General features: G+C 36.8%; 1 protein-coding gene across 2 annotated transcripts in view; it reads left to right on the top strand.

The window, feature by feature from the left end:
- The window catches only part of BMPR1A (bone morphogenetic protein receptor type 1A), an 80,410-nt gene that overhangs the window by 54,913 nt on the left and 12,630 nt on the right, over positions 1–12,867 (top strand). For both annotated transcript variants that reach the window (XM_062001232.1, XM_062001231.1), the window contains one exon: positions 3,150–3,357. In XM_062001232.1, the coding sequence (XP_061857216.1) occupies positions 3,291–3,357 (67 nt within the window). In that variant the 5' untranslated portion in view covers positions 3,150–3,290. The remainder of the gene's footprint in view (positions 1–3,149; positions 3,358–12,867) is intronic.

The following is a 12,867-nucleotide window of genomic DNA, read 5'->3' as shown; positions in this document are numbered from 1 at the left end:
GATATTCTCATACAAAGGTCATATCTACGACATTTTTGGCACTTGGCACTTGTTAGAAGCACTGGAACAACTAGGCTGTTTTTTAGGGTTTTTTAAGCTGTTAATCTACCTAGCTACATTGGAGTGTCAGGTGATTTTAAGAACGAAATGTGTTTAGTTTCTGTTCCTTCCAGAAAGCAACATAGACTATTAGAGAACTGATTGTTTAGTTTAGAAACTTAAATAAGACAAAGGATTAACAGTTCAAAAGATGAGTAAGAAAAGCCTCAGATCTTTTCTGATAGCTGTGACAGGAAAGTTCCAATGAATTTTACTGTGATGACTGAAAAAACTGCCTCAGCCCATCCACATAAGGTTTTTGACATGGCTTTGTTGCTTCTGGAGTGTGGGCAGTTGAATAGGATGTGTCCACACTGCAGTTCACACAGTGCATGTAGGGATGTTTTTTTGTAAACCACTAGGTTTTCATTAGTGCCTTAAGCTCACCTGCCCAACACTGAAACATTCCCAGTAGGGAAGTGGATGCAGCAAGGCTTACCAGGGCTCGTCTGCCCACATATTGTGGTCAGATGCAGGGCTTTCCTGGCTAAGGACAAACCTGACACTGACAGTAACAACAACTGTTACTCAAGTAGTAGCATTAGGGTGTCATATGTGCTTTTTGAGGGAAGAGGAGGGAGCTGACAGCCCTGTTTGGTTTTGCTTTCCATTTTTGAGGTAAACTGATAAGCATTCTCAAATTAGAAGGATTTTTAAATGAGGAATTATAACTTATTTTCAGTATAATTTTATGACATGTTTTTGTATACATTTTTATACATATTTACATGTTAATACATATGTATCTGTGAAATGTGAAATATTAATGAAAGGAGGATTCAGGTCCAAAATAGTGGTTCTAAGTGGAGAATATTATATACTCAAATAGAACTGGACAACATTTTTGAAAACTAGATTGTCTCGTGAAATTAGGAGTGAATTACATTAAAATGTTCCTTTTTCCCCCATTTCTTCTGGATTTTTTGGTAACATACTGTGTAGCACAGTGGTGAATACATGTTGCATGTTAAGTTATGTGCCAATATATTCCTTTACCTTATTGGAGAGCAAGACTGACAGTTTTTTGAAACTTTAAAACACCCCTACTCTTGAAATGTGGAAGAGTAAGAACATATAGGGCTTGAAACCTGCTTGGAGCAGACAGAAATGGTTTTTAAATATACTTTAAACAGACTTATAGTGGGGTTTTATTTTTTCATTGACTGCAAAAATAAATACTGTAAATAAGGCCTTTGTTGTTTTTACTACATGGGTGCTGTAGGCAGGTTTTGTCTTCCACATGTTTTATTGAGGATTGAAGTTCATTGCAGTTGAAACACAGTATAAAACAATAATAGGTACAGCCTTATATTGCTGGCCTGATGTTTTTCTAGCTAGAAGGACGTTCTCTGTCAGCTGCCAGAATTGGTCCTGTTTCTTATGATGGAAGCACTAAAAAGAGTGATTCTTTTTGTTAGCATACTGCTTTTACCTCTGCCTCACCAGGAAGTCTCTTTTGCAGTTACTAGTGCTTTTAGGACGTCTGCACTAAGCATGTCATTCTGACCCTGTCCTGCTGTAACCTGGCCATAAGGGTGGCAAACACCGAGGCCATGGTGGCCTTTGAGGAGAATGGCCTGTGGCTGGAAGGTGCCTGGCCTCGAGCTTGCCCCAGCTTCCTCTGGAGAGGGGGTGCTTGAAGTGCTTTTGTGCTTCATTAGGGAGAAGTCAGAAACGTGTGAAAAGTAGGCCAGAGGTCAGGTGGCCTGCCCCAGCCTGCCAGAATTGGAAGTGACGGACACCTCCTGGCTCAGCCGCTAATTTGCCTCCATGTTAAATGCCTCCAAAGCACTAATTAAAATGAAATGTTCTTGGGTCTTACCGACAGCCAGATTGAGTTATTGATGGTGGAAGCAGCGACCAACAGTAATTGCAGCTCATCCTTGTGCAAACACCAGTCTTGGCATTCATGAGCAGTGCCAGTCTGACAGAGGTCAAGGGGGTCAAGCCCGCTGAAACAAGAGGCCGAGGAAAGGCAAAATCAGTCCTCTGTTCATCTTTGTGCAACGTTGCTTTTGTTGTGATTAACTGTTTAGGTGTTCGAACTGCTTTTCAGTCCTTTGAGGCCCAATTATGCTTTCCTTGTGAGTCACTGTAGAGAGTTCGTTAAGTACGTGACCACAAGTACTGCTATCTGAAAGAGTAACTTATTTTCCAATTTCGCTGTCTTAGCTGTGTGCTCATCCTCTGAATGAGCAGAATTATAGTTTGTTTTTGGAACAAATGTGCATATAGTAGGGTCATTTTCAGGAGAGATTGGAAGTTGGAAATCCAGAAAGATATCAGGATTTCCAGTTGGAGTTAACAGAGATTAATAATAAATAATGACTAGTGTTGTGAATTGAGCTAACTTTTTCTTTCCAGAAATTTACTATATAATTTACTAGTCTACAGGAAGAGGGACTGAAATATGATGTAAATGAGAAATTAGTTTCTTCATTCATATGTGCAATGATATTATGCCTTTTTAATTTTTTAAAGGCTTAGTACTATTCTAGAAGACAAAACAAACATTTTAAGTAAATTAGGTAACTTAACTAGTCTATAGTACACATTCAGCTTTTATCCATCAGAGAGGCTGAGTTTTTACTGCAATAAAACTCTCTTCAAGGATTTTTCAACTAGTCTCTCAACATGGTGATGTGCTTTTCCCACAGTACTATGGGGGTCACCACTAAGTTTCATTTTTAAGAGAAATACTAGATATAAATGTTAAGTTCTGTAAAGAAAATAGTTACCAAACATATTTTTCTTTTGTATGTTAATCTGTTGAATACCACCTATTGCAACTGTGTGTGAGTCTAAAGTGTATGGCTGTGTCTAGTGAGGTAACAGATCTAATATTTTTGAAACAATGTAAAACTTTTCTGTGAGTTCTTACCAAAAATGTGTATTTCAGAAGAACCCTGCTATTCATTTAGCTACTGAATATGGCTAAATTTTTCAGTTACTAATCTTAACAAACATATGCATTTTGTAATGTTTTCTTGTAGTCTTTTGGTTATGATCAGTGTAATGGAAAATTAACCCTTTGTTTTACTGTCTTTCAGGAAACGAAGTTGGAAAAGTTACAAAAGCATCTTTGCAGTCAAACACCAAATCTTGTATTGAGCTTCACCGAACAGACTAAGCTTAACATTTGTCAAGCAGAAGGGCCAGTTGCTTTGCACAGAAGGGATTAAAAGTGAACAATGACTCGTTTGAGAGTTTATGAGCGATTGCTTGGAGCCTATCTGCTTATCATTCTCCATGTTCAAGGTAAATAATACTAGTTGAAATAAATTTCTGCTTTTCATCTGCAAATGGATTTTGTGTATTGCAGTGGTTGGGTCAGGTTTTGGGGGGTTTATATGGGGGTTTTGGTGTTGGTTGATTGATTTGGGTTGTGTTTATTATTTTGCAGGCAGGTAGCTTGTCTGCCTTAGATGCCATACAGACACTTGCCTAAAAAGGACATTCTTAGTAATCATATGTTGTAGTATAGATTATAGCTTAGGTCTAGTTTAGCAAATACTTAAATAGAGACAATATCAGAAATGCATAGTACACTGTGAAGCAAGTCACATGAGCAGCACAATTGAAGGTTAGACTTTTTGAGTTTTTCCTCTATATATGCAGCTTTCATCCCTTTAAACTTGGCTTACTGAAGAAGTTGCAGTGTGCAGTTCCTCATGACTTTTAATGCTCTCAGCAGCCAAGAGATAGTGTGGGGTAACTAATGTAAATAAACTTGTAATGCCTACTCAATGGGCAGAGGTGAGACTCTGGGATGTTCACAATAGCCTGGTTTTCAGTTAGTGAAGACACTGTTGGAATGTCTGTAGTCTTTCCAGCCATCAGTTATCAAAAACTTCTGAAAGTCCAGTTATCGTTAGGACTTAGCTCTTCTATCAAACTGGGTTGAATTAAAAAGAATTAGAAACCAACCAACGTGACTGTTCTGATACTCTATCAGAAATTGATACCTAAGTATAAAGATTCTAACCAGTTTGTGGGAAAATCCATTTTATTATTATTTCCGTACTCCTTATTAGCAACTGTACTTGACAGATCCAATTCTGAAATTGCTTGTAATTCAGAGGAGTGTCAGAATAGCAGAGTTGTATCTTAGCTAGTCATAGTATTGCATTCTTGTGTTTGGGACATTGTCAGTAGTGTACATCAAGCATATGCATGCACTGTGTGTAAGATTTCTTGTTCTCCCAGCTGTGCACCTCTCATGCATGTGAGTTGAGTACACAGAGCTTTCCCTGTCTTTTGAGGGAAATAGATAAGACTAATTTGGTACTGCCATTTTTATATTTGAATGAAAAGGGTTTGATATTGTCTTTCCTTACTTACATCAACTACCAATTAGTGCTTGGTTTTATTTTGAGATACTCTTTAAGCTATTTACTTTCAACATTAACAATTCAATGAAACCGTTAAAATGGGAAGAAGACAAGCCTGGTAAATACTAAAATGACAATCGTTATGTTCTGTTTCTGGTGTGTACCTACAGTATTAGATTAAAGGATTTAGCAGAACTGTCTGTCAAGACTGTGCTTGATATATAGCTTGACAGTTGATTTCAAGGGCAGACTTGCATCAAATTTGTAATAGGCCTGCCCCTTCCAAGCCACTTGATCCTGCCACTTCCCATGTATTGGTATTTAACCTCTTGTGACCAAGTGCCAAGGTGTATTTGGGAACTGCTGCAGCTTCTAACGTGGGTGGGGGGAAGCACTTAGGCAGAGCACAAGACTGTACCCTTAAACATAACTCAAAACTTTATTAAGCAGTAAATATAAATGACACTGAAGATAGGTGAGCTGTCAACCACGCTAAGACCCAAATTAAATGAATGGTGCCTCAGTGCAAGGAGGATCATCTTTAAGCTTTTTCAAGTACCATCCCACACGTACATTCAGAGCTAAGCTTATATGGAAGAGAAGTTGTCTCTGGATTTAAAACTGATATTCTTCCTTTTGAGTTTCCTGTGCAGTTCAGTCCAGGAGACTAGCACAAGTGCACTGAGAGCTTCTGTATCATTGGGTACACCCTGCAGAATTGTGAACACTTTTCTTTCAAAACTGGTCATTTATAACTGCCAAGTTATTTGAGTGATTTAATCTTGGAATAGTGTCTCCTAACGTCTAGGTACATGTTTTAAAAGCTCATGTTTGGCTTGTTTCACTACGTGTGTGTGTGTGTGTGTATGTATGCACACGCATATTGTAGGAGTGAGGAAGAACATGGGTCTTAGTTTGAAGCTTTGCCATTGCAGCAAATATTTCAAGGTTGAAAGCAGAAATTCGGGATGCTTCCGTCTTGTTTACCTTAGCTAAGTTGGGAGAGAAAAATTGTCAAGATCAGTTCCTCTTCCTGTTGTGGACATACAATTTTTAATTGTCAAGAAACAACTCAGTTATTTAAACAGAAGTAGCCTAGTTTGGGTGTAGTTCGAGTTTATAGTACAGATAGCTGTTAGGTAATTAAGTTGGTAATCAGCACAAATCACAATAAGGGAAATTTTGGGGAGAAATTGTGAAAGCAATTTTAATTGTGAATGTGGTAAAGCACTATAACAGGCTGCCTGGAGAAGAGATGGTGCAACTTCCATCCTTTGAGATAGTCAGTTTACCAGAATGACTCCGAAAAACCTGGTTTAAGTTGGTCTTGCTTTGACCAGGTGGTGTTACCAGATGACTTTTAGAGATTTTTTTTCTACTCTGGAATACTGTTGGGCATAGTATTTTGCAGTGGAGTTTGTTCTTCTAGTATGCCAACAATTTTGCTACTTCTTGTAAAGGATAACAGCAACTCCCCTTGAAGAGACTGAGAATGATATGCTTTGTTCTTTTAAACTGAAGTCATGGTTACCTCTTTTCATTAGCCAATATTCAGCATTTTACTCAAAGGCAATAGCAACTGAAGGAACAAATTTTTTTCTCTCTAGATACAGATAGAAATAATAATAGAAATATACAGGTCTTACAGTGACTTAAATTACATTAACTCTTTCCATTTCCTCTTTTCATATTTATTAGTAATGCTTTAATAAAGAAATTATAAGAAATAATATAACTAAGTTAAAAGACTGCATTTTTTCAGCTTATAAAGAAGAAATTGCCTTTTCTAAGGAATGTTTCAGAGTTATAAATCACTATTGCGCAAATTCTGAAAGCCATAGGAAGGTTGAGCTTGCTGAATTGTTGATGCTTTGATGAAAGTTTCCCAAGGGTTGGTTTTCAAATGTCTGAAATGTGCTTGGTTTATAGGGGTAGTGAGTAGAAAAACAGTCAAGTCTCTCTGCTTGTCCCTTGATTCATGGAGGAGTTGTGCTTGGTGCGGACGAAGGAATAAAGTTGATACTCATCAAGTGTTTGAAATTTTTGTAGGAAAGAGGAAATTGAAAGTGAAAAAAGTAGTTTCAAAGAGGAAAATATATACAGGATGTTACAAAAATGCATCATAAAGAAACCAATAAAGGTGGAGAAGACATTGTGGAGAACTGAAGGGAATTCCTGTGGTTTACAGAAAGAGGAGGGAAAAGTAGAAACACCCAGCATGTATACTTCCAGTATCGGGCATCCAGCTTAATGGTTTGCTCCTTCACTTGTTTTGGAGGCTTCTTCAAAATGACGGGAATTTCGGGACTTACCAAGACCTGAATGTGCTAATGGCAAGTGTGTCTGTGTACATGCATGTATGTATACACACATCAAATTCTTTAATAGGTAACTTTAAAAACCAATTATGTGGAATTTTTCTTATGCCATTACCAGAAATATTCTTAAAACAACTGCAGAAAACACAGAGTTGATTCCATGACGCTGTTGATGAACACCTGCTGTTTCTCAGGTCCGTACCGCGGAGCAGGGGGACGCAGGGGTTACCCTTCAGATTTTATCTTGTGTTTAGCTTGTGGGACTTCTTCACTTACATTCAAAAATTATCACAAAGAAGCCTGAGTAGCAGATGGCTAGGTTTAATAGTAACTTGTTCAGGAAAAAACATGTTTGTGTTCCCTTTCTTACTGTGGAAGACCTTTGCAATATCTTTATACCTAGTACTTGCTCTGCATCTTTATCCACCTATGTTTTCTCATCTAAGGCAAGAGGTTGTCATTTTCAGCTGCAGTTGAGGACTGAAGTAAATATGCTTCAGTCTTACCACTAGTGCAGATTTTTCCTTCAGAGAACTACTTCTGAGTGGAGTTCTTTGTTTTTATAATGCACTGATGAGCATAACTAATGAATGTATGTGCTGGACTAGCTAAAGAACGAACTTACTTAAACACATTCTTGTAAAATTTGTACTTTGTTATTGCCAGTTTGCTGTACGATGTAATATCTGTGGTTCTTCAGAGACACTGCAGAAGACCAGTATTTTGATTCTTGTGAGTCAGTTAACTAAAAAGGTCTTTATAGCCTTCAATAATATGAAGAAAGGTTTTTTAAAAGTTAGATCTTAAAATAATTAGTGTTACTAAGAAATGTTAAAATGGAATTATGAATTTGTCACTGTGAACTGAAGAAGTCTTGAGATTTGATTTCACTCTCATGCTTACTTTTATCCCAAATTTGATTCAGAAAGTGGTATTACTTTTTTTGTTTTACTTCTATGCACATTCTGAATTTCAGGGGAAATAGTTACCAAATAGTCAGAAATAAACAAATTCTTCTAAAACCTTCAGAAGGAACTTAGAGTTGTCAAGCTGATTCATTGCTTAGGGACAGTGTAGTTCTGTTTACCAGTAATTTCCCCAATTAATGGCTGCATCTGTCTTTAAACACAGGCAGCTAAGATGTATTGTCGAATATTTGTCTGATTAAAGTTATTTTAGTGGATTATTAAAAGACTATACATTCTTTTATTATAATTAATATTTTCAATAACTTCTTTAATAATCCATTTAATATAAATAAGAATGCAGTATACTTCTTGGTTTTAAGTAAAATACGCCTAAAATCTTGTCACTGGCTTGTGTATTGAATACATAAGAGCAAAGGCTAGTCTTCTTTCAGAAGTGGCTTTTTGGAGAAGGCAAGTGGGAGCAGAAGTTCGAGATTACTGAAGGTCAGGTCACAAGGGCTGCCTGTCTATGTCGAACAGTGTTGTGTTTCCTGGGATAGCATAACTGAAGGATAGTCAGGAGAGATTTTAAACAAGTAGTCTGGGAACATGCTGTGATTTTTCAGAACCAGTTCTGCCAGGTAGAACTACCTTTAACACACCTGGTCTTTGGAGATCACGGCCTTGATATATGAAAAAGAGCTGTAAAGAATAATTACGGTTAGAATGTCAAGACACAGAGCTCGTAGAAGCATTTAAGATCTTTTCTTTGCACTCATAAAAATTATTTTTAATTATTTTAAATTATTTTAATTTTAAGAAAAAGTACTAGTACTTTTACTCAAGCTTCATCAGTTGTACCAAGGTTTATTTCATGTAACAGTACGTGGAAATCGTTATGAAAGCTTGTGATAGACAGCAAGGCAGAATGTCCTTGTTGGCATGGATGATTTTGCAGTATCTGCATCCTAGAGCAAGAAAAAATAATTTCTAACACTACCAAATTAAAATTTCAAGATATGCCTTTTTCATAAGGAAGGCATATCTAACATGAAAGCTTTGGTACAACTTTCATCTTTTATGAAAAAAGCCCAGTGTAATTAGGCCTTGAGCAACCGCTTGCACCAATAAACAGCTTTAGCACCAGCAGGAAGACAGGTGACAGTGGTCCTCAGACAAATATTCTTTGTCTTTAAATATTGAATTTATAGTGGTTTACAAGTTTGGATCAGAATAGCTGCAAAGAAATGCTGGTAGTGCTGTAGCTCTGCTACGATAAACCCCTTTTAAGGATAATGTACTTTGGAATAAAATGTTCTTATGTGGAATGTCTTCTATTAATTCAGAAAGCTGTTGAACAACTTGAGTGCTGTAGGCTGCTAGTTTTAGCGCTGCAACTTTGTGAAGGTCGAGGGGATATAGTTAAGTAAGAAGTTATAGGCACAATTTGGCCTTTATATTTGTTTTTCGCTTACTACACTCTGTCTACATTTCTTAACAGAGCTGTTTTTTCTATAGGTCACATAAATCTTTTCTTAGATCAGAAGATTTAGTGAAATTAAATATATATCCTGGCACTGAGCTGCAACCAAGTTAGCTCAGTTTTTTGTGGCTCATAACACAGTCCCATAACATAAATCCCATTAGCTTGTTTCTCTTTACTGTCTTACACTGTGGTTGCCTGAGAAGGGGAGAACATACCAGCTCACCATCACTGATATTTCACTGAATGTTTTAAATACATGATATAGAGTAGCTTGTATATCTAAAGGTGCCATCATTCTCAAAGCAGGACAAACAGGCTGAAACTGGTCCAGCATCTTGAAAACATCCTCCAGTGTGTGACAGTTCCTTTGTTGCTAATGTCTTTTATTTTGCCCCACCACCTCAGTGCAGTTTGCAGATAGAGGGTAGGAAATAATGGAGAACGAAGCTTTGCTGTGCCTACTGAAATCTCTGGTAAACTGTTTCCTTTTGAATCTGTGTGTATTAATGTATAGCAGTCATTACCTTTGAAGGTTATATTAGACTTGTGTGTTTCTTAGCTGCACTGCAGAGCTGACAACTGCACGTGTCATGGAAAAGAAGCCATTAATTACATCATCAAGCAGTAGTGATCCTCCCTTTCTCTGTCCTGCTCCCAAAAGGAAGATAAAGCAGTGTGAATTTTTGAGAGGTGAAACTCTCAGGTTAGGAGATGAGAGCACTGATGCAAGAAGGTCAGGTGGTTCCTAAAGCAAGAAGTCATTTAAGTATATCCTGCATTCACTCTTGTTCAATTACCCCGGTATCTATTAACCAGGGAAAACCAGCAACAAAAATCCCGTGACTCCATTTGGATCCTGATCTGCCTTTTGTAAAGTCTCAGGTGAATGGAACCCAAATCATTTTCCACATTCAACTTCCCCTTACCTAGCATCTCTCAGATATACACTAACTTTTCCTGAAATACTGAGGATGAATTGTAGTACTGCACTAAAGGACACAGTTAGGGATAGTATGAGCTATTAAAAAGCTTTCTTCTGAAGTGATCCTGAACAGTCTCAACATCTTCCTTTCCTTCCCTGGAGACTCAACTAAAGTCTTGTTCAAGAAAAGTTCTCTCTATGATCTTCAAAAGTAAAAATGCAAGAGTGAAGTGATTGCCCCCCTTCTTTGTGCAGTCCATATACAAACTTAACATGGAGTATTGTTTCTCTTTCATATTACAGAGATAATGAAATTGTAATCCCTTTTTACCTTGAGTAAACATCTTTGCCTATATAAATGGTATAAAAGACAAAGATGGTCGTTCTTTGAAAGTAGTTACCAAATCTGGATTTTATTTGGTATATACTCTTCATAAATCTTGTTATGCAATCCATTATGATAAGAGGAAAAGTATATTTCATCCCACTTTTAGTATAAAGGGTTGATATACCTGTAGTCATGCTTCAGTGTTTACAAAGAATAACACTGCATTAAAAGATCCCAGACCCACATAAAAATGTTCTCTTCTGAGCTAGGAGAGTTATTCCCTAAGGATTGCTTGATTTCTCTTCTAATGAATTGAAAAAATACTTCATTCTTCAGAGTATGAAGATGGATGAGTGACTGTGAGACAAAGTATTCAGATTTTTAACATGTGAAATGTGCCTGGAGATAAAGGAGTTTTTATAAGATTAGGAGAAATATACTTGTAGTTCAACAAAATTAGAAGTAAAGATGATATTTGTACATGCAGTGGCTTTTCTTTTATATACCAAGTAGAATTACCTTTTCCCTGAGCAGGTAAGAATCTCTTAAATGTGAATACAGAATATTGTGTATCATCTGTGTGCACAGTAATAAAGTGAGCTTTTAGTTTATGCTGGAAAGAAATCCATAGAAACACAGAGAAGACAGATGAGGGAGCTGCTATTTCATACTTGCAAAGTTCCTCCTGGTTAAATGAAAATACCTGTTGTACAGATAAACTCTGTTATTCTAGCACTGGACTTTCTTGTTAACAGTCTGCACATAGTGTGAATATTTAACTTGAGCACTGCTGAAGTACTGTTTGAAAACTGCATTTCAAATAAAACATGGCTAAGTGATTTGAGGGTTTATGTAAATGGTGCTGTACTGTCTTAGCATATATTAGGAAAATTTTTTTCACCAAAAGGATTGTCAAGCACTGACACAGGCTGCCCAGGGAAGTGGCTGAGTCACCATCCCTGAAGGTATTTAAAAGTCTTGTAGATGTAGTGCTGTGGTTTAGTGGTGGATGTGGCAGTGCTGGATTAACGGTTGGACTCAATGATCTTAAAGGTCTTTTCCAACCTAATCAGTACTTTGATTCTGTGATACACTCTTAGTTTTATCTGAAAAAGGCACTTTCATTACTCTGAGGGGAAATTGCTGAATTGGGACAGTGCATTGTGTGTGCTGTTTTAATCAGAGAAGGAAATCTGAAAGTGCTTTTTTTCAGAACAGTAAGATCAGATTTCACAAATTCAAAATCATACATTTGACTGAGTGATGTAGTAGATGTTACAACAGAGTGATACAGAGGATGGTATGTGCCCAGGGTTTTAGCTTTCACATCTTTCAGGCAAGATTCAACATGAGAGTAATGTTCTCATTTCAGCTAAGGCACAAGAATCTGTTAAAAGGGCAAGCTTCCTGGACAAAGCTGGTTGGTTTTTTTAAAAAAAAGAAAACTTGGATACATTGCAATTTTTGTTGTGGCCAAAGCCTTTTTGAGAGGGATTGAGATATCTCCACATTTTTCACTATGACTGAATTTACAAAAGCTTTTATCAGTCCTAACTGACTGTTCTCTTTTATGTTGATGTCTCCCACAGACCCTCACTGTAAATTGTGTCAGTACAGGTGGCAGTCTGTTCCCAACTTTCTAGGTTTATTTGTCTCACACCTTGAGGATTTAGAGGCAAGAATAATGTTAGGTGATGGTCAGAAAGAGATTTTCTTTTGGTAAAATTTATGTGTGAAATGGATGAAGATGTTGTCATCTCATGTAGACATCACAAAGCATATTCCAAATGATGTTCTTCAGTATTTTTCTGGATATTCTTCATTAAGAAAAAAACAGATGGACTTTTCTTTCTGAATACCTAAATTCAGAAAAGTGCTTTAATAACGTGAACTAGAAGAAATGATCCTCGATTCTCCTACTGTTAAGAAATTGAAGGCTAGTTGGAACATAATTTAGCCCTATTTTTATGCTGTGAAAGCTCATTTGTGTGGATGTTCATGTCGTTTACCAGAATTTAATTTGCAAACAGGATTTACTTTAGCTCTCTTTTGAAGTACTAATGCATACGGAGATCAAAAAGCCCAAAAGATTTTAGAGTTATTACCACTTTTCTATGAGACTGTGAATCCATAAAAAAAATGACTTCAGATCAGTAAATAAGGAAATTGTGTATTAAGTACATTCAGTCATGCATGAAATGATACTGCTGTGGTGATCAGGTGGTCAGCATTTTGGTTTTCTAAATATATGAACGAGAAAGACTTCCTTCAGAAAATTCATCCCAGTTACAACACTCCTGCCACACCTCAAAAAGGGAAAATATCCTCTTTCTGTTTATATGGATTATTGTTGGAAGATCTGCTGTTAATAAACTGAGACAAGTATTTCTAACATAAAATGATTAACTCAAATTTCTGCCATGATCTTGGAAAAGGAGATTCTTTTGTTCTATATAGTTCAATTACTTGTTAACA

This window comes from Colius striatus, chromosome 8 (assembly GCF_028858725.1).
Source record: "Colius striatus isolate bColStr4 chromosome 8, bColStr4.1.hap1, whole genome shotgun sequence".
In the NCBI taxonomy this organism is placed as follows: Eukaryota; Metazoa; Chordata; class Aves; order Coliiformes; family Coliidae; genus Colius; species Colius striatus.
The sequence above is the reverse complement of the archived record's forward strand: the minus strand, read 5'-3'. Positions and strand labels throughout refer to the sequence as shown.